Source organism: Rissa tridactyla, chromosome 3 (genome assembly GCF_028500815.1).
Source record: "Rissa tridactyla isolate bRisTri1 chromosome 3, bRisTri1.patW.cur.20221130, whole genome shotgun sequence".
Taxonomy (NCBI): Eukaryota; Metazoa; Chordata; class Aves; order Charadriiformes; family Laridae; genus Rissa; species Rissa tridactyla.
In genome coordinates, this window is record NC_071468.1 from 25,129,281 (window position 1) to 25,153,697 (window position 24,417).

General features: G+C 42.7%; 2 protein-coding genes across 6 annotated transcripts in view; one reads left to right on the forward strand and one right to left on the reverse strand.

The window, feature by feature from the left end:
• Positions 1-722: 722 nt before the first annotated feature.
• ANGEL2 (angel homolog 2) lies at positions 723-22,515 on the forward strand. Of its 5 annotated transcripts, none has more exons than XR_008465496.1 (11): positions 723-854; positions 2,773-3,206; positions 5,354-5,607; positions 6,957-7,026; positions 7,956-8,377; positions 9,332-9,458; positions 10,144-10,204; positions 11,678-11,841; positions 14,764-14,914; positions 19,941-20,093; positions 20,247-22,515. XR_008465496.1 is itself a non-coding variant. In XM_054195676.1 (10 exons), exons 1-10 carry the CDS (start codon positions 835-837, stop codon positions 20,002-20,004), a joined length of 1,767 nt encoding a protein of 588 aa, XP_054051651.1. In that variant the 5' UTR covers positions 723-834; the 3' UTR covers positions 20,005-22,515. The 5 variants fall into 5 exon arrangements, 2 of the variants coding, with proteins under 2 accessions (XP_054051651.1, XP_054051652.1); XR_008465497.1 differs by having other exon boundaries at positions 21,304-22,515; XR_008465498.1 differs by having other exon boundaries at positions 14,764-16,968; positions 19,941-22,515.
• Positions 16,961-24,417, reverse strand: part of VASH2 (vasohibin 2) — a 35,898-nt gene continuing 28,441 nt past the window's right edge. The window contains exons 6-7 of the mRNA XM_054195679.1: positions 23,439-23,554; positions 16,961-17,986 (exon numbers count right to left, since the gene is read on the reverse strand). Coding sequence (XP_054051654.1) covers positions 17,917-17,986; positions 23,439-23,554 — 186 coding nt within the window. The 3' untranslated portion in view covers positions 16,961-17,916. The remainder of the gene's footprint in view (positions 17,987-23,438; positions 23,555-24,417) is intronic.

Here is a 24,417-nt window from a genome sequence, read left to right on the forward strand (position 1 = left end):
ACTACTGATATTACTATTATGTAAAAACCTTTAAAGTGACAGAGTAACTCGGGTGTCTTAGGCAGGTCAAAATACAGAAAACAACTGCATTCCATGGGAAGGTTCCCTCTGCTCCTAAAAATAACAGCAGTTGTTGTTGCTATAGCTATGGCTTACTGTCTTCTATCGTACAAATATATCTAATACATAAGAATACTTCAAAAATATAGAAAAGAGAAAATTACCAAAATAACATAGGTTTAGAAAATATAGTTGGGAAATCTTTTACTACTTGGGTATGATGGAGTTAGCAGCTTTGCTCTGCTATTACATTGGGAAGAAACTAATAGATGGGCATTTTTACCTTTGGCCATTAAGTTGTGTTCAAGAAATAAAGACACAGAATGGATTTGACACATTGCCTAACTAGCACACCCTGAACGTAACTGCGTTATTCCAGCTTGTCTCCCCTGCCTCTCCTGGGAAAACTCTGAAATTATTGTTTATTTAAAGTCACTCTTATCAAATGAGTAAAAGGCATAGAGAAACGGTATTTTAGCTGATTACAGTTCCTGCACCGCATCTGCGCTATTCAGCACTATCGTATTTCATGTGCTTTGTACTGCATTTCCTTACAGGAAACGGAGCCAGCGTTTACCCTGTCCTCAGAAGACCTCAAGAAAGCGTTTCAACCGCATATTCAAGCATCACGGACAAGAGCAGGAGAGGATTGTTCATGCAGCTGTAGGCAGCGGCGGGTCGGTCCCCGGGGCCTGCCGGGCGGGCAGCTCTCCTCAGCCTGCGCAGGGCAGCCGGCGCTTCGCAGAGCCTCTTCGGGTGCATTTTAACCTGCAAATGTTAAATTTCTGCCTCAGGTGAGTGGGCTTTGTTTTTCTGCACGCAGTAAACGTGGTGCTGCCGCCCTGAAACAGCACCTTGAAATACACGGTAGCTCTTCCCTGAGATACATCAGACCCTCCGGGGACACATGGTAATCCCAGGGAGGAGACTGCGTATGGAGACCTGCTGCATTAGCACGGTGTTACACCCACTTAAAAGAACCACAAGCCTGACATCGAGCGGCCCGCAACCGGCTGTTACCGGGCTCTGGCCGTCCCGCCCCGCCTGGCACCCTGGCCCAAGATGGCGGCCTGGCTTCGGTGCCGGCCTCTCGCCCGCAGCACCTCCGGCCCCGGCCCTTGGACTACAAGTCCCAGGAGCCAGCGGGCGCAGCGCGGCCACAGCCCCTGCGGGGTAAGCGGAGGGCCGGCCGGCAGCGCGGTGGGGGCGGCGGGCGGAGCTGGCGCTGCCCTGGGATGACCCCCTCTGGGGGCGCGGGGGTTGCGCGGAGCCGGTAGGGGGGCCCCCCTGGGCCGGGCCCGCCGGCAGGTAAGCGGGGGTAGGGGGTGCCGGACCTCGGCGCCGTCGAGGGGCTGTGGGGCGGCAGGCGGCCGTGGATCCCGGCGGAGGCCGAGGCGGCCTGTGCGGGGGCTCCCCGCGGCTGGCGTGGACCCGGCGGCCTCGGAACCGCCCGTTAATGCACGGCCCCGAGTCCCAGCCCGGGGCGGGGCGGGGGGACCCCGGGGAGCGGCCTGGCTGCGGGAGCGGAGCCCCCGGCCCGGCTGGGGGGGGTGGCTGCCGGTCGCTTGTTTTAAATGCCCGCCATTAGCCAGAGCAGGGCCGCGGTAAACAAAAACAGAGCGCGGGCGAGGGGTTTTCCTTTGCCAGGTGCAGGTGGTTGTGGGGAGTCACTGGCCTGGGGCTTCCTAAAAAGAAGGGAGTCTTTCTCAGTGCTTTTTCCTTAAAACAGGTGTTTCAGGATGCCTTTGTAAAGGAGCTGTGCCTCCTCCTCTCAGCTCTGTCTCAAAAGCCGTGGTCCCCGGCGGGGTGTTTTGTTTATGTGTCTGTCGAGCTAATTGTGGTGCATCGTGGTGGAAGGTGCTGTTTCAGGACAAGCTGGTTTTGCTGAAAGTTGTATTTAGGCTTATTTGCTAGGCTGAGTGGCAGCTAGGAGGTTCTCACTTCAGTTCAACTTCAGGTGTACCAAGCTTTGATATCTTTTGTCTGTAACCTCAAAATACACCATCTTATTTAAACAATGAGGAAGCTGTGGCAGGTTGATGTCACTCAGCGTTCCTTCCTGCGTTTCTGTTGAGACTCAGATTTTATTTTTTTTTTCTGGAAAAAAGAAAAAAACCACCTTATTTTCATGGCTTTAATCACTACGCTACAGTTTTCCCACAAATAAGAATACAAATTTACTCTGTAAGCTGGTGCCAAACGTGGCGTGAAAGTTAGCACATCTGTTTCCCTCTCTTGTTGGCATTGTGGTTTGAGCCAAGTCAATGGCTTTTTAAACAGATTTCTGACTGCTAGAAGGAAAGTGGCTTTCTGATTCCTTTCAAATAGCCTTATTATAAACTTAATGCAGCATGCAAGAGCGACCTTTTGTAAAGGTCATTACACTGAGCACTTGAAAGATCTGATAGTTGAATTCAACAAGGCAGAAAATAAATTGTAAGTAGTTATTCAGATGGATAGAGTTTGAAAATTAAATGGCATTTGTAAATCTGAAGGGGGGAAAAACATACAAGATTGCTTTCTAAGGTTCCACATTTAGGTAAAGGTTTAAATATCTTGTATATATCTAAAAAGGTTTGAATATCTTGTACGTATTAACTTGTAAAGAAAGAATACTTTGTGTAAGTCATGACCAGGATGACTTACATGCACAGTCTTCTATGGGTGGGTGTACGTGTGTGTAAGTAATGAAACTTATGCTTTCTTTGGTAGACACTCCATGCTGCCCCGCCATGTCCAGAGGCTGGGCAGAGACTGGATCGCCCACCGGAATGGTTCTCAGATACTTGCCTTGAACAGCCCAGTTTCCAACTGTATGAGATGGGCCGGATGCTATCCCTGGGCCTCATTTCCACTTCCTGTTCCAGTTGATTTCTCAGCAAACTGGAGAGTTCCTCCATTTCTTGGACCTTGGAGACAATTTCAGAACTCTAATTGGCAGCTTGATAACTTCATGCAGAGTTCTTGCTTTCACCTACCTAACCCCAGTATGAAATCTGAGGGAGAAGAACCACTGACAAAGAAGAGAAGACTCAGTGGCCAGCATGATACTTCAGCTCCTGAAGAAGAAACAAACTTCTCTAATCAGAAGGAAGCATTATGTCTTTCTGTAGCACAGAATGAAGAAAAACATAGCAGCAAGAAAGGTAAAAGATGCTCTTTGCTCAGTTTCCTTGTTTATTTGTAATGCTAAACACATCTAACAAGTTATAAGCAATATTACTTGCACCTCTTGAGTTGCTGTTTTTCTTGGCACCTCTCTCAAGAAAACATCTGTGTTTGAAATGTTAAAAACTTTGTAATGCTGTTTAGTCTGTAAACTTGTATTCAGTGCCGTCAAACAGTCTGCCGGAGCTTGGTTCACTTCACTTGGTGGTAGAACACAGTCAGTTCTGCAAGGTCTTGCCCAGCTAGGGAGTCCTGGGCTTGGTTCAGACAACTCTTGTCTTGGGTGTCTGTTGCCAGATCAAGCCTGTTAACTTGGGAACTCTTTTAAAGCAAAAAGATTGAGCTAACTTGCTGTAGGGCTGAGCTGGGCTGGCAGCTGTATAGCTTCATTCCTTGTACCGTACCTGAGCTCATAAGCCCTGCTGGACCTCAACTGGCTTCTTTCTGAGCCAGTTGAATTATATGTGACCTAGATAACTGGGACTTAATGGTGTTTGCCTCCAGTGTGATTGTGTGGTTTTGTTTGTACAAGTATTCTGCTACTGGCATGTTAGCAAGTTTTGTGTCAGACCATGACTGGCAGAGCAAACAGCAAATGCGCTTATCCAGATAAATACAGTAAGAAATGCAAAGATGTCTACCCAACTCAGTAACAGAGTTTCATGAAACTTGGAAGTGTCTACTTCAGCTTATTATGGATATAGTCTTCTACATAGTATCCAAATGTTTTACTGAGTATTGTGGATATTTACAGTTTTGTCTGCTGTGAAACAGATAGAGGGGCACAGTCAAAATTGGTCCCCTCTTGCATAAATCACTTCCTTAACAAAATAAACTGGAAGTTGTATTATGACTGAAAAGGGTGACTGATGCCATCAGCATCCCAAAGGGACTTCTGGACATAAGGCTTAGAAGCATCACTCTCATCTTCAGGAGGTGAAGGAAGGGAGTTTGCTCTGTGCCTTTATTGCTAAGTCCTCTCTCAACCCCCTTAGCAAGTACATTTTGACATACCTTTATCTGAGAGTAGTTAATATTGTGGTCCTTCCTAGTTATCTTTTGTTTGCATATTGTAAGGTGACAGTAATTAAAGATACCTGCTAAGGAGCAATGCAGCCTTTCTCCCACTGTAGAAAGAGTACTTAAAGCCTTGCTGTATTCATTGCAAATACTAGATAAAGTCCTGAATAATGTAAGCACAGTGATGAAATTTACTACTCAAATAGGGCAGATATTAACAGCTATAGCTGCAGTCTGCCACTAGTTCATTGCGTGGATAACTGGATCTCGGCATGCTCTCAGATGAATTGGGACATAAAGGCTGAAAGGCATCTTTGTTCACGAGTTTTGTAGGTGGAGAAATACATATCTGAAAAGTAATTGGACGCTTAATGATGGGCAGATATATTCTTGTAAACTTTGACATAATAATACTAACAATAAGTGTGAAACTAGGAATGCCAGAAGGGCGAAGTAATCCTTTTCAGAAGTTCTTGGTAATTCTGAGGCTTATTAATTTTTTAATTCCTCAATCTCACTGAGGGAAATCAGGTTCATTATCTGTTTTGGGACCCCTGTAATTGACACTGTTGCAACTTATGGCTGAGTTTGTCAGACTGCATACAGTCTAGAGGCGAACCTCCATTCCTAACCCCTTGTTAGTCACGGATAGAGAGATCAACAAGATGCCCATATGCTGCCCTGAAGGGTGTATCCCAAACTGACATGCCCCATCTCCACTGAGGGGGTAGGGCAGTGGCACTATGTCAACAGCCTGGAATTATCTTACCAGTTTGACAGCCTTTCTGCAGGGAGCAGCGTGGTATAGTCTGTCTGCAGTAATCTACTTGAAACATGTCTGTTTCCTAATTTCAAAGCAGTTGAAATCCAGGGCATATGATGGTTTTGTGCTGTGTTTTGGGGGGTTGTTTTGTTTTGCTTTTTACTGATGCTTATATAAATTTAATCTTAAACAGAGAGTCTATATCACTGCTAATCAAATAAGCTTTTAGCATTGCTTAAGCAATTTGAAAGACAAATAGTTGTCAGTAGAATGATTTTGAAGAGCAGTAAGAAGTCATATGGTGTATTATGTAACTATTTTTGCTTCATGTACTTTTAACAGGAACCATCAAAAGACGCTGGGAATATTTCTGTCAGCACAGTAGAACAATGAAAATCTTTGAAAATAAAGAAACCAACCAAAGCAATACAGAAAGTGAGGCAAAATTTGATTTTACAGTCATGTCCTACAATATCCTCTCACAGAATTTGTTAGAAGATAACTCTCACCTGTACAAACATTGTAGGCAACGCTTATTAATCTGGACGTACAGATTTCCCAACATCCTACAAGAAATCAAACAGCTGGATGCAGATGTGAGTAGAAAATGAACACATGGATATTTCTTAAGAACTGATAAACTGGAGTAGCAAATTGTTGCCATTCTCTATTTTGAGGTGGGCTGTCGAGTGAATCCAACTGAGCTTTTAGTTCTGTCATGCTTAATGGTAGTTTTGATCTGTGCTTATTCAGCTAGCGTATTCTGTGCCATCTGAATTTACAGCTAAGCCAGACTCTGCGGTACATGTCACTCATAGTTGTTGGTTTTGACCAGAACTTCCTGGAATGGTCTTTTTGACGTGACTTTGATGTTCTGATACCCTGCAATTTTTTTATAATTCAAACACCTTTCTTCTTCACATAAATCTTTCTCAGTCTGTGCCTAAAGCACACTTGAGTAGAATGCTGTAAACAAGGCATTGAACATAAGAACAGCTATACTTGCATAGGCCAAAGGTCCACCTAGAGGCACTCTGGTGAGGATCCACCTGGTGCTGTTAGAGGTAACAGACAGTTCTCCAGCATGGAAGGCCTGGAGCCAAAGACAGCCCCTCTAGCAAAGAGTAGTTCAATTCAGGGCACTTGCTAAAGCCTGCAGAGCCACACAACGCAGCACTGGGGTAATGAGGTGATACCTTTTATTGAGTCATGATGAGCAGCTGCACACGGACCCTCATAGGTGCAGGTGCCCTTTGTGCAAAGGAATTTCTTGCTATAGGATGTAGACTTTTAACTGATTAATTATTTTGAACTTCAACCTTAAAGTGAAGCAGAGACTTCAGAATATTGCCTGAGATTTGGTTGTCCTTTGAGACCTTGAATGAGTTTGTGTCAGTCTGTTGCCGCAGTTCAGCAGGCAGTGCTAACTCACTACCCTTCAGGAACTCAGTCCTTTGTCAGAGTCCCAGGGTGTTTGTAAATCTGTGTGTTACTGCAGTGCGCAGGGAGAAGGCTCCAAGATGCTTAGAACTCTCTTAACGGAGTATTTTGAGGTTAATCTTTGGTTCAGATTGTCATAATATGGAAACTTGCTGTCCACACTGTAGTTAAGGAAGAGTGTGTCCTTGGCCTCTGCTCTGGCATTTAGCCCTCTCCTAAACTGCTGAGAATGTATTAGCAGGTCACTCTTTCAATTAAATTTGATTTCACATCTGAAAATGTATGCCTGTCTGAAAAAGGGTGGGAGGATTGGGGGCCCTCTTGACAATCTTAAGGAGCATTTTCTATAGGAGAGTGAATCCTTTTGTGGGATTATGGAGGCAAGAAGCCTCTGAAAATTTTTTAATTTTTTTTTTGTACCTATACAGACTGGCCAACAGAGATATGATCTGCTAATATTTTGATGTGCTTACTAATATCTTTTAATTGCAAACTTTTGTCTTAGGTACTTTGTTTACAAGAAGTCCAAGAAGACCACTATAGAACAGAGATCAAGTCCAGTTTGGAATCCCTGGGTATGATGAAACTCTTATGACCAATACATTGTCTTCTCCCCCACCCCAGTACTATTTTCCTCAAAGACTCTCAGATTATAGAATCGAGTCTCCTGCCATCACATGCAACAATATCGTGTACCCCCTTTTATAAATTCATCAAGTGCTCTTTTGAAACTACCTTAGTGTGTTCTACCAGTATTCCTGTTGGATAGCTTTTCTAGGGGATGTTTTTTCTGGCTTGAAACCTTCCAAATATCAGCGCTAAATTTTGTCCGTGGTCAGTTTATATTCATTAGTTCTTGTACTAGTACTATCTGATCCCTCCGCCATGTGAATTTACGGAAAGGGACATGCTGCTAGTGGTGTGATTCCACGGTGGTTTGAATGGATACTGTCATTTGATAAGTGTCTTAGTTTCCCTGTTGAAAGCTTGCCTCTTGCTGCTAAGTGGATAATTACATAATTTTGTAAATATGTTTGAGACCATTGTTCTATGAATCATTTTAGACAGTGATTCATGACTTATAGTGATTATTGCTTTTGATTGGAATACTTCACTGATATTATTCCTAAACCATTGTGGTAACATCCAGAAAAAAGCTCAGTACACAAGTCCACCTTTGTGTGACTTGTGGGGTTTTTTGTTACTTTGGTTTAGGTTTTTTTCCACATGAGGAGAGAAGAACATGCCTGGTGTCTTAAAGTATGTAGATGCTTACACATCACAAAAGGTACTAGACCAGGTTTCCTGCGGTATCTGAACTGAAGCCAGACAGGACAGAAAGTCTCTTGTGTTCACTTCTCTATGTGAACTTTACATAGACTTTGGTACTTCAGACTGAGTGTTGACTACCATGTGAGAAAAGTAGCGTGAGGCTTTTTCTAATTAAAAAAAAAATATTAGTACAATTTTTTTTTTGTTATGTTTTTAATTGTCTTTCTTGCAGGGTATCACTGTGAGTATAAAATGAGGACGGGGAGAAAACCTGATGGCTGTGCTATTTGCTTCAAAACTTCCAAATTTAGCCTGATCTCATCAAACCCCGTGGAATTTTTTCGCCGTGATATTCCACTCTTGGACAGGGACAACGTTGGACTTGTGTTGCTTTTGCAGCCTAAATTTCACTGTACAACTAATGCTGCAATTTGTATAGCCAATACACATCTGCTATATAACCCAAGGCGAGGGGACATCAAACTGACCCAACTTGCAATGCTCCTGGCAGAGATTGCTAGTGTTGCCCCTCAGAAGGATGGCACCTTCTGTCCAATTATCATCTGTGGTGACTTCAATTCTGTTCCTGGTTCTCCATTGTACAGATTTATAAAGGAAGGAAAGTTAAATTATGAAGGACTTGCTATAGGGAAGGTAGGTAGGCTACGCATTTCACTTCTCACCAAAAAAAAAAAAAAGTTAATGCTGATTACAGAGAAATATTTGAGTTGTGGTAGCATGCCATAGCTGGGCTTGTATTATTTCCATTCACAAATCTTAGTGTCCTTTACACAGAGTATATTAGCGGTGCCTTACAGAATATTGTATCTGCTTCTAGCATTCTGAAATTAAAAACTTGCAAAGAAATTAATTGTTCTTGAAAGGTAGTTATCTGCAGGATGATTGTATCACTGTGGTTTAAGTGTCCCAGTCTTTAAGTAGGATAAAATAACTACTTAAATATCTACTGTGCACTGTACAGAAAGATGACTCTTATTTTAGATAAACTTTGAATTACAGTGGGTAGAATAATTGTAAAAGCAAAAATGCAACTAGATGCTGAACATAAACTGTTTCAGGTTGTATCGTTTCTTGTTGTAAGCTCTTGTATGTAGCAGTTGGATGTGTCAAATGCTACTTAGTAGAAAGTAAGTGGAGTACCTACAATGAGAAAACGTGATAAAATAGCCCCACTGGTGTTTGTTGCCAGTGGATAGTTGCTTCAAGCCCTGCTTTGACTTGACTTGCTCCCAGAAGAAAAGCATCATGAAGCGTCTGCTAGGGAGCCGTATATACTCAGTTCTGTTCTGTTGCTAAAAGTGTTCTTGGTAGTCTCTCAGCTTAGTGTCACAAGAACTAGCTTGACAAATTGGATAGCTGCAAAAAACTTGATATGAGTAAACAAAGAGGGTGTCCATAAGGGGTGTTACTATTTTTACAGAGATTTGACAAGTCATTATAAAAGATTTATTCTAGGGGGGTGGGGTGGTTTGGGTTTGTTGGGGTTTTTTTTTGCTTAAAACTTCATAAAAAAAAATGTCCGCTCATTTAAATTTTATTTTTTTAATCAAATTTCTGTCTGAAAAAAGCTCATGTTGTCTTTCTTAGGTCTCTGGACAAGAACAGTTTCCAAGGGGACAAAGAATCTTATCTATTCCAATTTGGCCAAAAAAATTAGGTATTTCGCAAAACTGTGTATATGAAATTAAACAGCAACAAAAAGAAGAAAATGCAGGTCAGTTTCTAGGTCTTTTGAAAATATGATTCAGTTAGCACTGAAAAACAGAAGATCTGTTCTAGTGGGGGAAAAACAGAGTCTTGAGCTTGCAAAACATCCTTGTTGGTCTCATTAGAATGTAAAGTTATTTACAAATAAGTAAATAATAATAAATAATTTATACATAAGCATTTGCAAATTTGAATCTTTAGAAGATTAATAGCTAGAAATTGCCATTCAGGAGCTGGTGCGTAATATTTAAACTGCTGTGTTTGTATCCTGAAAGTCAGTTGTGCTGTGACTGGGAAAAGACAGATGTAAGAATGCAGCACATGTACCTAGCATAAACCTACATTCTGCTTCAGTGTTTATGTATTATAGTGAAAACGCTTTATGGAACAAGTGGGAAAAGCAAGTGATTCCTTGCTGAATATTATTACATCTTTCATCCACCATTATTTCTTTGACAGAAAAAACAATTTTAAATGAATGGGACGTAATTCGAAAGAGTCTTTGGAGGGGATCTTACTAATGGAACAGAAGAATTTAACCCAGCTTTGTGAATTGTATCTTGCCTGCTGCAAAAAATAAGTGTACTTAAAGATATTATTTTCTGTAGCTTTTATTTTTCTGTAGCTCTTCAATATTGGTCTCACCTACATCCTATTTTTAAATGTAAATTGAATGCATGTTTGTTTTGCAGGAGAAAAATTGGAAGCAGCAAAACTGGACGACACTCAGGAGGTCATAATAGCACCTGAAAAGTATGTCTTTGGGGGGAAAAAATGGAAGGCTTTGACTGGTTCCTAGTTTTGGGGGTCTGTTTTGGTTTTAGACCAAACTTTTATCTGGTTCCAGACATGGATACGATATGCTCGCCCAGCCCAGTCTGCCTATCTGACAAAAAGTGATCTTCCATTTAAACATGAAAAGGCTGATCAGACAGAAAAGTCTAAAACTGGAAATAGTGAAGGAGTGTGTGTTCCTTCTTGTTAAACTGAAGGAGGAAGTCACCACTAGACTGCTGAGAAGGAAAATGTAACTGCTTTTTCAAAGGAAGAATATATTTGCATTTACCAAACTGGTAAAAGCATATAAAGTAAGGCACAGAAGAAGGAAATTGCCCCAACTATGTATGTGTCACGTCAGGCTTCAAGTCAGCCATTTCTTATCAGAAATGAGATCTTGGTATCACTGCAGATAGTTATAATTCTTGGTGATCAAAAAGTTAAGTAATGGCATTTCTGAGAAAAGTAGTAGAATACAAGACAGGAAGCCCTATTCTGTGGTGTAAATCCATAGCGTGACATGTGTTGGACGCTGCTTGCAGGATTTTTTTGTCTCATCTTAAAAAGGATGTTGTGTATCAAGAGCAGAAATTACCACCCTTCTGTGTTGTACCAACTGGCATGTTTGTTGGTCTTCTCTAAGGCAGGCAGGTGACGTGCTGATATTTTCTTTTTTAATTGCTTGGTTTTTAACCAGAACACACTGCAGCTCAGGTTTAACATGCAGCCATGCAAGGTGAGGCAGGTACAGCTGAGGGATGCATCATTTGCAGAGCTGATGGGAGCAAATGGCTGAGAGGGAGAGAGGAGTTCTTTTGCTCAAAGATGCGGTTTTGCAGTTTACTTTCAAGATAGAAGAAGTCGGTGAGACAAGATGGGCTGAACTGAAGAGGAAGAGACTGACAGATGATGGGGAGAGGCAAAATGGTAGCCTGAGCAGAGGACAGAAGATGAGGCTTAGCCTAACTTGAAAACACTCAATAGCTTTAGTTTGGGGGAGAAAGAAAAAACCACCTAGAAGTCTTAATTTCTCTGTATGCTGAAGGGCTTGGTTAGATGAGTTCATAGTTTGTTGCTTTCCTGTAGGCTGCTATCATGGACACTTCTACCCATGTGTCAGGGAGAGATTGCTGAATGAGAACATGTGTAAAATCTTACAAAGTGTAGATGGAGGTGAAAGCTATGTATATTTAAAGAGTCAGTTAATCCAGTTTTGATAAGCTCTTAGGTATCTACCTTTTACTGAAAAAGCTGTCTGCATTTTGCCTACTAGTTTAGGCTACTAACATAAAAGGCTATGGGGTTGATTGATTGCATGAGAGAAATTCAAATTTCCCTATCCAGATAATTCATTTTGTTTATAACCAGGAACTATCTGGTATTTCTTCATTGCTTGTTCTTTCTGTGAAAGACAAGAAAACAATATTCTTTTCTTTGATTCCTGTTTAGGTTGTCTTCAAAATTGCAGCACCATTTTAAATTGTCTTCAGTCTATTCTCATTACTTTCCTGAAACTGGGATACCAGAAGTAACAACTTGTCACTCCCGAAGTGCTGTCACTGTGGATTATATTTTCTATTCTGCAGCAAATGATGATACTACTGCCCAGCCAGGTAAAGAAACCAACTTTTAGTTATTTTTCACAAATGCTAAATGGGAACACGTGGATGCTGTTCTAAGGGAAATGCAGTGATAATTTAATCCATGTGAAGTACCTCGGCTGTTTTGTAGTAGTGCTCCGAGCATCAGCTCTTGTCTAAGAAACGTGGTTGGTGTTGTCGACTCACCACAGTTGGACTTGGAGTGTCACACAGGGCAAACTTTTTCACCTAACTGAACGCTCCTGTAGTTGCCGTCTCAGCATGGAGACAGGAGCTGAGGCTACAAAACCACAGCAATGTGAGTAGCACCTGAGAGATACCGCTGTCAGTAACTCATGCGGGACCTTAGTGGCCGGACCTACAACAACGCAGTATTTGCAGTTATCTAATCAAAAAAAGGTGAACGGCAATATATGATGTGCATTAAAGCTGATAAATGAACTGTTTCTTAGAAAGTTAATTTTCAGTTAGTCTTGATGTAATATCTGTCAAGTAAATGACCCTTGTGGCCTCTGCTCCGACATCAGTCGCTGGCACATGCCCCGCTGTCGCTCTCTTGATTGCAGTTGCAGCTAGAACTCACCAGATGGTGCAAGAAAGACACGGTACCTCTGCGGGTGTATTTCCGGATGGGTACCAGGCCGCCCTTTACTGTGTTTGTGCTCTTACCGTGGGCACTTCTGAGCAGTGGGCTTTCCTTGTCATCGCGAGTTCTGTGGTTTATGCCAGCGTCGGAGGTCATGGCACAGTGCAGTGCTACCAGATACGTGGCTCTGCAGAATTCGGAACAAAGAAACATGGATTCCACTCCTGCTCCCACTGTAGATTGCAACCAATTTTTACTAATTAACATTGTATTCAGTATGTGAAATTAAAATGCCACCTTCATCTCTCATACCTTGAGACTAGGTTATTAAAATTCATTGAGTCAATGCACGAAAGTCTCATTTGTCATAACATGCACAGTAAGTCCTATCTTAGTGTAAAATATCAAATACAAAAGCTTCACAATACAGAAATAAAAGCTTTGACTGAAAAACTAGGGTATGAGAAGTATCTAAATAACTTCTGAATGCTGTGTGCTTTAAGAGAGTGCTGTGTGACTTCAGAGCGCATCCCTGTGCAAAACTTAATCCTAGTTTGCCTGCTTATGTATCTTGCTGCACCATCGTTGCCCCAGCAGTGCTATAGCACTTTTTTCTTTCTGTACTCGTTTTTCGAATGGATTCTTCACCCCACATTAGAGTACAGAATGGGACCAAACTTGAATTCTTCAAGTAGTGTAGTTTTTATTCATTGGTTCTTAGAAACTAAGTAATAGTCTGGATTTCCAGTTTTCTGATGACCTGGGCCTCTGTGTTAAAAGTTGTCAAAGTGTGCCAAGTGAGTATTAAAGGTGGTCTAGGCTGATTGATTGCCCTTTTCCACTTAAAGGGGTTGGTTGGTTTGTTGTTGTTTTGTGGGGTTTTTTTAAGTGTTCATAATTTAGTCTGTGTCGTGCTTACCTGAGTATTTGGTTTGGTGTTCAGGATTTACTGTGAAAGCAGGGTTCAGTATCTACTGTAGTCCTGCAGGACTCACGTTTTGCTGGTTCCAGAGTGCTCTGAGCTGACATTAATCACTGCATGCAGACCAAGCTCTCTGTAGTAACAAACTGCTCCTTTGTAGACAGGCAGGTGTTGTGCCAAATGATAAATTCGGCTGAAGAGACAGGTGGACGCATGCTCTAGAGCTGCCGAGGCATCTTTGCAGTAAAAAAGCTTTTCTTCAGAGCAGCAGTAAACAACTGCTGGGTTGTCAGAGGACTGGAAATGGAGTGAAGCTGTTGAACTATCCAAGAAGTTTAATGGTTGCTGGATAATCTTTTAAAATATGCCTACTGGTAAGCCAGTACCAGGTTCAGCCAGCAAGTTCTGAAATTGCTGATCACTTTCATACAGCAAATATTTTTGTTAAAGTTACAGCTGCCATTTGTGCTGGTCCTGAAAGCACTTGACCTGCTCAGTATGATCTTTACGGTCTGAAAGCAGTAGCGAATAGTCATCTCACTGTAGTAGATAGCTCAAGAAGTCTTAAAAGTTTGACATGTCATGGGAGGATCTCATTCTCGATGGAATTTCTTTACTTGAGTTGGAAAAAGCTTGTAACTCTTTGATGGTTTTCTGGGTTTTTCTTTTCTTGTTTTTTTTTTTTTTTTTTTTTTTTTGAATGAGGACACAAAGATTTTAAGTATAGTGTAATAAGGTGTAGTAATAGCGTGGCTGTGCGTCATTTTTGCCTCTTCCATGAGCAATGTGGTGTTTCTTTGGTGTGTGTGGTGGGGGATATTTTTGTGTGTGGTTTTCCCTTTTTTTTTTTTTTTTTTTTTTTTTGGCAATTATAGAAGGAAATAATGGAGGACGATCCCTTTCTTATGATGAATAGTTAGGAAGGGAAATGCCAGAAGGCTTTCATCCCTCATCCTTATGAGCAAGAGTTCCTGTATGACTTGCCTGCTGGAAAGGTGTGTGCTTGAGGATGCAGAAATAAAATGTTATGTGAACCAGTAGCTTTCAAAAGATCCTTAACTTTGCAAGCATCAGCTCTGTCTAGCTATGCTGTTGTGCTAAAATACAGGACTGGATTGTGTGAGGCTTTTTTGGGGGAGTTACAATGAACCTTTCTATTTCAGTTTATCTCTCTGCAACATGGAGGGGTAGTATCTTTCTGAGTATTTTGAGCTCTGTTATAAGCCCTGCTGTGATAGTGGAATAGTAAACAAGAATTTCCAAACCAACTTACTGGTGTTTCTGCATGGAACAATAACAATTTCAGATTATTTCTGTCATACTGTTTTCTTCTTTCTTCATATGCATGAATGTGTGATTATATTATTATTTTTTTTTTAGCCCACACTGATGAATGTTTCCACTTTTTTTTTTTCTTTTTAACCAGGAGCTGAGGATTCTTTTCACGGAGGTCTGAAACTTCTTGGCAGGCTGGCACTTCTAACAGAGAAAGATCTTTGGACTGTTAATGGTCTTCCCAACGAAAACAATTCTTCTGACCACTTGCCATTGCTAGCAGAGTTCAGACTTATTGAACGGTAATATCCAAAGGACTTTTTGTGTGGGTAAAGTTACCTTCACCTTCTCTCTTCATGTGATTGTTATTTTTTTAAAGGTTAATTCAAGCACTGCTGGTCCGGTTTAAGTAAGTTTGCCTGCATGCTGACGTGTTAGTGTTGTGTAAAGTGACTTTTTAAAGAGACTTTTGTTTTTTTAAACATTTAAATTACTTTATGAAGTCTTTAAGGCAAAAAGAAAAGATTTTACATTAGCTTCCTCTTTGATAATGAAAAACATCTGCGCCAGTCTCAAAATGGCATTATTTTTCATGACGATGCTATAAATGGTTTTTATTGTAAATCATAGTAAAATGGATTATTCTCTGACAACTGGGTGCTTCTTCAACCAAAAGGGAGGAGTTTGTGTGTGTATCACACTTTATAATGAGCTGTCAGTAATGTTTTACTACAAAGGTGCTCTGTAGACACTTCTATCTAAATACTTCTGCAATGGAATTTCCTCAGTTACCTAGAGTGGAGTCACTGCGGAGGCTGCAAGACTGGACTTCCAAAGGAAGAAGATAGCTTTGCAGGCAGGCAAATATTTAGATGTTTAAAATTTACTTCTTGCACTTCTAAAAAACACCCTAAGTCATTAAAAAAAAAAAACAACTACAATGATATTTTATTGAAGTTTCATGCTGTGCATAAACATACAAGTGATTAAAAAAAGTCATGCATGTTTTCTACGCTCTTTGACCACTTTGCAGTAATTTAGAACAGTCACTAGAACCACAGTTAAGACAAATGCTATTATAAGGAAGTTTCAAGAGAATACTTCATCTGAACTTCAAAACAAGAACCAAAAGCAGTTTGTCACGCACCTCTACAGCATTAGAAAGTTTCAGTATAAGTTAGAGGGTAAGAAAAAAGAACTCAAGTTGTGCTGGGCAATGGTAAAAACTATATAGCAATCACCATGGTTTCATAGAAAAAATGCGTGCAACATATCAGATAACCTTGTGCTATAGGATACGGCTGATCAAGGTAAGTTTTTTCACATCATTTTACCCATGAGAAATCTAAGGAATACATGAAAAAAATTATGTAGGTCACAAGACACTGAGCAGCACAAAGTTTAAAACAAACTCTGCAGCTGATGTCAAATTACACAAGAATTTCTACCAAAAAAGCATCTTCCCTCTTCAGTTTCACCCCTGAACCAAAAAAATTACAGAAAGAGGGATGGGAAAGGCCTCCCTGTAATTGATATGGTAATCTTGTATAAAGAAGTATAATACATTTGAAGAGTCTTCTTTCTAGGCCTTCTGAAATCTAATTAGTAGAAAGTCTTTCACTGGTTGTAGAAAGTTGCTGGGTCTCGGTGTTGTCTTCCTGTCCTAGGTAAGTGAGATTCATTGACTTTTTTGAGCAATGAGGTCTGTGCACAAGCAATCGTCTCCTTCTGTATTCGTTCAATTGCTGGCTGGCATAAGTGTTCTAGGAGCTTAAATCATTCAATTTGAGTAAGCATTATTGTTGCAGTGTCCTGTCTTCAGCGAGATCCCAAAAAAATACAACAAGGCCCATGGCAGTATCATCTATAAGCACAGCACAAAGGGTAGAGGCTGGAGTTGTACATTAATCCAGTTTCTATTTAGGCACCTAATGAAATATTTTCAGGAATGCAGCACTTGAATGCTTCCAGAGAACTTCACTAATGCAAAGGGTGGACCCCAATGAAAGTCTTACTGCGTCACTTGAGAACGCTGCTGTCCATCACAGGTCCTCAGCTAAAGTCTTACAACAAAAGGACTGAGCAGGGAGGAAGCAGACAAGCTTCACGTACAATTTTAAGTTATTGCGGACGTTGTTCCAATACAAGCTTCCTTATGCAGGTCTGACTAATCTGTTTTTACTACAACAAGTATAGGAAAAACTCCCTACAGCAGCATGGCAGAAGGCTCACTTCAGCCTGCCATGTCTGATCTTAATATAAGATGTCAAGGCATCACCATCTGAGACTGCTCAGCCTTTCCAAGAGAAGGTTCAAAGTTACACACAAACATGGAAAGAAAAGCGTATGGACTCAGGTGAGCAAAGCTGGCGTTTGTGCCATTATTCCAGGAACACACACGAGAAACAGACAGACTAGTAGGTGAACACTTGTCTCTACAAAACAGCAATCTCTACAGTTTGTGCTTCAGCAGTGTAGTCCCAGAAAGACTAAAAGCTTGTGACAAAGTATAAAAAAATTCTGAAAATTTAAAAATTCATTATTCATCAATTATTGTCATTTTAAAAAAACCCAAAACCTCTCATCCTGCCTAATAAGATGTCAGTGTTTAAGAATACAGTTGCATATTACTATTACTTAACAACTTTCAGCAACATGCACAAGAAATAATACAGGTGGCAGTAAAACATCCAGTGCTGTTTTAATACTACCAGAAATGCTGGGAAACAGTACGAATTAGTTACAAAACAATAATACTGACAGTTTTGCATATCTATTAAGTTTAGTGAGGTAATGTTGATACTTTAAAAATTCATGCCACTTCTGCACTGCTTGTTTTTATTGCTGAATTAAATATTGAAACTGAACATGATTTTTATTTTTTTTAACTGCACTGCACCCCAGCACATCTTAACACTAAGAATATGATTTCTTAGTTATCCCAATGTTACTATCCAGCACAATACCCAAATTCAATTAATAATTGTACAGGGAAATCATATTTGAAGAAACTCTCACACCACTGGAGTCACCTGCTACATGATGGAGGTAAAAAAAAAAATAAAAGTCTTATATCCTGGTAAACATAATTTTAGGTTCTCTTCACTTATGCCTCTTCTATGAATTGAAATAAAGTAAATACTGCCACCAAAACAGAGTGTCCCCCCCTTCTATTTTCTAGGTAAAACTTTTATAGTAAGAGTCCACAAGTTAATAAATAGTCCCATTCCTTTTTCCTTCCAACGGAGTGCAGGTAAAGTGCAGCGGGAAGCACCAGGCAGCCCTCTGTCCGTGTATGGCTTTGTTAGATGCGGAGCTGGTAGCCTACCTCGTTGAGTGTAGCCAGGTCTCCTTTCTTGTCCACCACCGCAGGCCTGCGAGCAAAGGAGGGAAGAGGGCGCTGCTCACCAGCAATCCCACACTGCCATGTGGGAGCAGAGAACAGTTGTCAAATCAGGAAGGGTTTACTTCAAAATAGGAGTGACTAGGTCTAATTTTCTCATCGTAGGCAACAATCCTGCTGAATTTGTCACGTGAAATAGTGTGACTGAACTACTCATGTGGGTTGCCTCTGCAGCCAAGCACCAGCAAAGAACAAGTTGTCCCATCCTGGGGTCTGTGATCTGAGGCCGGGAGAGCCCCTCTCCCTCCCGCTTGAGAGGGGGGACTAAATGAGTAGCTAACGCTGGACGCACCCCACTCGTGACAGGACTCCAGCTTTTAGAATAACATGGAACCTGCTGAGAGCAAATAGGCAAGGCCTCTCAGACTGCCACCGCGTGTTATGCCTCTCAACCGGCCCTTTCCTGTTGGCTAGCTCTGTGCGAAGGGCTAGAGCCCACCAAACAGAAAACACAAGATGAACTCCCTTCAGCCTCCAGGCATCTTATGTTCTGGTACAGTCCAGCCATTCCCTTGACTGATTACACCCATGCCGTTGGGTCATTTAAGAATATCAACAACTCACTAAACCAAATGAAACCTTGAAAGTGAGCCATCGGCCTCTCCCTATTTAGCAAGCAATGGAAAAGCTCCTGCAACAAAGTTGTCAAAGCGAAACAATCCTACTGATTTATAGTCTATAGAAGGGTCTAATCTGAGAGCTTATTCCAGGCTTTTAGCTATTTTCACACAAAACTGTATGTTTGCTTTTCTAAAGAAAGATATTGTTTAAAATACACCTTTCTCATAGTAGACTCTACAGCACATCTGCTTCGCTGCAGAAACACAGCTAGAGCCAGAGTACTATAACATGAAGCTGGTAATGGCTCCAGTGCTTTCCTACCACTCCTCAGACCCAGTTTCCAGCTCTTGCACTTACTCTTTGCTTGTTATGCAGCAGATGTGACCCATGAGTTTGCACACACGAGGCTGACACTTACCTCCTCGTTGCCGAAGCTGCTCTGGCCAGGTAGAGACAGCGGGTGGCCCGCAGGCTGTGGGGTCAGGGACAAGCCCTGCCCTGCCTGTGGCGCCCTGCTGGGTGCACGCACCAGTCTAAGAGCTGTACCACTGCCACCCAAAGAGGTGGGCACCTACAGCTTACAAATATACACACATACACGGGTGGCAGGGCCTCAGGAATATTTTTGAATTCTTTGATTCAATAAGTGATTTTTTTATTTATTTTTTATTAAGAGCAGAGCTGCTAACACATCTCTGATGAGAATTTGCACAGCATTTGAGAGCTGGGAACTTTGTTACGGACAACTAATGCTCTTCTGCCTAATCGCACGCTGAATGCAACCAGGCTTTTTGCCACTTATCCAAGCACCTCTATTAATAACCCCATCATCCTCTTTGCAGTACTGCCCCGCACCCTGCCTCGCGTTTCTCTCAATTTGTAAGTGCTTCACAGGAGGGAAGGTGTCTTCACTGGTCTCTGTCACATGCAGGAAGGGATCGCACCTGAAGAAATCATAAAATAGTTTGTATTTTTCCACTTTATTCCTTCAGAGCAGATGGGATTTGACTGGCCAATAAACAAGCTCCAAGCTGCATCCCTCAGAGCTTGCGCAGGAGTCAGAGACCAGCGAGAGATGCACTGCATGAAATTTCCAAAGTGTCCTTCCATCCTTCCTCCCTCCCTCAAATTTAGGGATCCTCTTCCCTTCCCACCCGTTATCTCCTTCCCTCCCTTTAATTTAAGCCAGAATATGATTTTAATTAAAGCACGCCTGGATGGTTCTACCGTCTCTGATTATCAAAAAGAGAGATGGGGAGTCACTGCACGCCCATGGCGACGTGCCCATTTCCACTCCATGGCAATTGTCTAGCTTGTAGCTACAGACAGACTGTCCTCCATAAGGTTTCTTTTCATGGTTTTAGGAAAAGGATTTGTTGGAGCAGAGGCACTGCAGCCTCTATTCACCTTGGCTGGCAAATGACCTGACGTCAAACATCCCCTCTGAAGTGAGGGACGTCTGCTGTACTGGCCCATCCGATCGCACCTCCTGTCCGAAATGCTGTGACGAGGAGCAGGTGAATAAGCTGTGCATAGCTGCTGGGTACACAGTATTCATAAGCTGCCTGCAATCGATCTGCCTGATTTTGCACATCCTAATATAATCTAATATCATCCTGCCCCCTTGTACATCCTAATATAAGGGAGTAACAGAATTTTCCTTTCAACAGTTAAATTAGGCCAGAAGCACACAAGGCCAGTGTTGCTACGACACTCAACAGAGCACGCATGTGTTAAGCCTCAACATGAAATTTAAAGGAAATAGATCTGGTGAACTGACATTTAGGAGCAGAGATTGCTTCAGGCTGCTGCATGATGCTCTGTTTCAAACTCTGATCAACTCTCCCAGATCCCTCCAGCCCCAACCACTTTTGTTGAGGAAAAAGCACTGCGTTGCCTGTTCCAGTGCCGTGGCTTGCAATTTACTGCACCCTCCTGCTTTGGGGCTTCAGAGGATGGACAAGTGGACACAGTAAAGGCTTCAGACCTACCAGAAACATTCACACCACCCTATATCCTCTTTATCCATCCCCTCTGTTGGGCACCTTTAGCAGGATAACATCAGCTGTGGGCTAAGGGCACACAGACTGTTACCTAGCTCAGTTAACGAGCTGCAATTCGACTACACACCAGTCTCCTAGCCAGGCACGTACGGCTTATTGTGTGTCCTGCAACACACCCTTTCTGCCTTATAGCTGTATTTCCAGGCTAAAATGCTATCGTGGGCTTGCTAGCAGCCACCACTGGCATTTACCTAACAAACTAGTAAGGAACCAGGATGAGAAGTTAAAGGGGTTGAGGCTGTAAAATCTACTTCCGTCCTTAAGCACCGCCTCAGCCTTTGTCCTTCAGAAACAATCCAAAGACATTCCAGTTCACCGTTCCAGTTCATGTATTTTTTCACTGGGAGATTTCTCCCAGCAGGCCTGTATAATTTTATTGTTGACAAAAACCAGGCTGTAATAACAGCTTGTCATCAGCAGGTGAGGCCTCTCAAACGAATGTGTTATTCAGCCCCTGCCAGCTCACGCTACCGCAAAACACTGCTCTCCCCCTCCCCTGCAAGCTCTAAAAAGCTGTAATTACAGCATGTAAGAGATCCACAAAGAAACAAAACACAGTGTTGATAAGCACGGCCATTCTTGAACTAGGATTTCAACCTAAAGCCTAGCAAGCCTGAAAGTCTTTCCTCTCCTGTGCCTAACAAAGGCCTCTCACTGCAACTAGGTTCTCAGAGATCCATCAACGTGCGGAAGAAAATACCTAATTTCCCCTCTGGTATTTCTCGCCCCGCCATCAGCCGCTGTACATGCTGGTACACATCACTCTGCTCATCCCTGATGAGGGGATGCCATTCCCCCTTCAGATCCTGGAGACCTCTGGTTGCACAAACTAGCAGATCTCGATTTTGGAAACAAAAGGGTTTTATCACCAGAAGGGAACTCCCTACAGCAGCCCACTCCTCTGCAGCATCACTCCCGCTGGGGCAAAAGGCACAGTCAGCCTTCAAGCCACCAGCGCCACTGCATAGAAGCATCATTTTAACATCAGGAACGCAGTTCTTCTCCCTGGCATCACTTTTCTAACAGAGAGCAGCCTCTTGGGTCTGTTAAAGGGCCCTGGACCTGCCGAAAGCTCCTTCACTCCCCTTCTCCTTCCAAGAGTACTGGCCAGGCTTGCAAGGGGGCTGTGCAGGACCTGCAGGGCTGTCATCCAGCCACAAAGCACAAGAATTCCCACCTGCTCTGAGACACTTCAACACCTTCCGCCAAAGCAGAGATGAAGGTCTTGCATGCGGAGTTTGCTCTCAGTCTCCTGCTGCCTGCCATCATGCTGTAATTGGGTCCTGGATCTTTTATCATGGTGACCCAGGGTTTATTTTAGAATAACATATAATTCACTCTAGATACAGAGCAATACGACAGAACCACCAAGGAGGTAACAGGTGCTGAAGCCACTTGCAAGGCCACCAGTACTTTACTTGTCTTCCTGTCCTGGAAAAGCAAAGCCGCCAAGGAGGAACCAGCCACTGCAGAGCAGCCACGTGCCCAGGAGCTCTCTCAGGAAACCAGCCCAACTGGCAAGTCTCCAAGCCCAGCGAGACTCACTCTTCTCTCCAGACATATGTGATCCACTCCAGCAACTGCAGAAGCACTATCAGAAACCAAAAGATGAAACCATCCCTCAAAGTGAATCTAGGAGTTGAAGCCTGGAGTAGCCGAGCCTATTACAATGATAATTACCCATGCACTAAACAAGGAGCTCTCAGTGATAAAAGGCCAAAGGACAGCATTGTGGACTGAGCGTGAATTCACATGTAAAAATAAAAGCCTGCTGTGAAATCACCTGCTGCTAAAGTATCTTGAAGTTATCTTTAGAAGGTTAGTCTAATGTCTTTGTTAGCCACTTTAAAATAAATAAATAAGTGCTGAGACAGTAGTCTGGAAGCCTATTTAAAAAGCGATGATCATAAATATGTGACTAATCTGTGTTACGTATAGGCTTTCACAGTTGTCAGCTTCCTGGCATGAAGCAGTAGAGCTAAAACTCAACTCTTCCACATCTAAGGTACAGGAGTCTGAATTGCCAGTGGCTGTAAAAGGGCTGTGATCTAGAAGCCCAGTTTTGTCCATGTAGAGGTATTGCATGCAGTTAGTCCATCCTTCCCCGCACAGTTAAAGAAAAACTATTAGCTACAATGTGTGAGGAAAGTGGTCTGGGCTTTTTTAAGACAATTAAAAAATACAATGCAAGTGATGTTTCTGCTTTGGCAAAAAGGGAAAAGTGTTACTTTTTCACCTTCTCTGTAAGTTGGACCAGTCCTCAGCGAAAACCACTCCATCCAAACAGCTCTGTACAAAGGCTCATCACAGAGAATCCAATTTCTGTCTGAGTGACCATGACAGCAGGGAACCCCACCACTGCTACCAGACTCATCCTCCTGTTTTTAATACCTATGTCTGAACACCCTTAAATGTGATCTACTTGCCCTCCTGTGCAGGTCCCCTGCACACCAGGCTAGGTCCACTTCTCCAGAAAGGGGACTGTATAAAGAATTAAAAAAGAAAAGGCAAACCCCACACTTCTATAGGGTGTTGGATGACTGTGAAAGTGGAATTTAACCAAGCAAAGGCCATCAGGGCCTCCAAGGACACCACGCGGAGAGGCCATCCAGCAGCAGCAAGCACAGCAATGCCAGGACATCGGCAGCACCAGCGGCTTCTGGAGCCTCTCAGGCAACCAAGATATCTGGCACTATTTTCTTATATATGCCAGTGTGCGCATTTAAGCTTTGCACAGCAAAATAATACATTATCACCCTCAACTTCTGACCCACCAGTGATGGCAGCAGGAATACTCACGATTTATCTCTTCTGCATGCCCGTCTCTGAGGGCTGGCTTGCCTTCGGTGAGGGGACAATGACTTACCCCGTGATCTCTCTTTCATCGGAGAATGGGCACTTGAGGGTTTCAGAATCTGCAAGAGATGGGGGAGGGAAGGAAAAGGCGTTCAATAAAGGCAACGATTCACCGAAAATAAAAAATAAAAATCAAGGGCCTCATACAGTAGTGGGGACAGCACACAAAGAGCCTTCAGTCCCTTGGAGCTTATTCAAACCCTGCCCAGGTTAGGAGGAACCCAAAGCTGTTACCACGTGATAGCTGTTCAGGGGCCCACTGCAAAAGTTAGGTGGTGTCACCAATTCAGTTCCCAGCTAAATACTGAAAAAGAGAGCCTTATCCACAGCTTTGCTCAGAGCTGGCAACAGCAAGAGATAAGAAAAACAGCTTTGAGCCTCAGCTAAGCCAAATCGCTCTCTCCAGCTTTCCTCTCTGCGGAGGCGATCACCTCTCAGGCTGGAGTTGAACTCTGTGTGACAGTGGGACTTTTCAGTAAGTCTCCTGTCCATTCACACACTTGCCTGCATCCCCCAGGCCCTCCAACCTCAGAAGTCCATCAGCATGACACTCGCACTCCAGGCTATTTCAAAGACCTGATCCTCCAAAGTCAGCCCCCTTACAGGAGCCCTGTGAACTAAGTGGCTCAAGTTCTGAATTAACTCAAGGGAAGAGTCAGATGCAGGGCCTTCAGCCTTCAAGGGTTCAGGGCTGTGGTCCTGGCCTTGAAGCACTTGCTAGGTCTGAACCCAGTGTCACAGCTCAGCACACTCACAGAGCTGGTCCCTCTATCAAAAGCAAGTACTAAGTTCAGGAAGTCATCCATACGTATGGACTTCTTCAACTGGAGCCTGTTTCAGCTGTTTGCTCTCCAGATGGTATTAAAAGTGCATGAATAGAGAAGACGGGGGAAAAAAAGCTTCATTACATCTGTAATCAAGC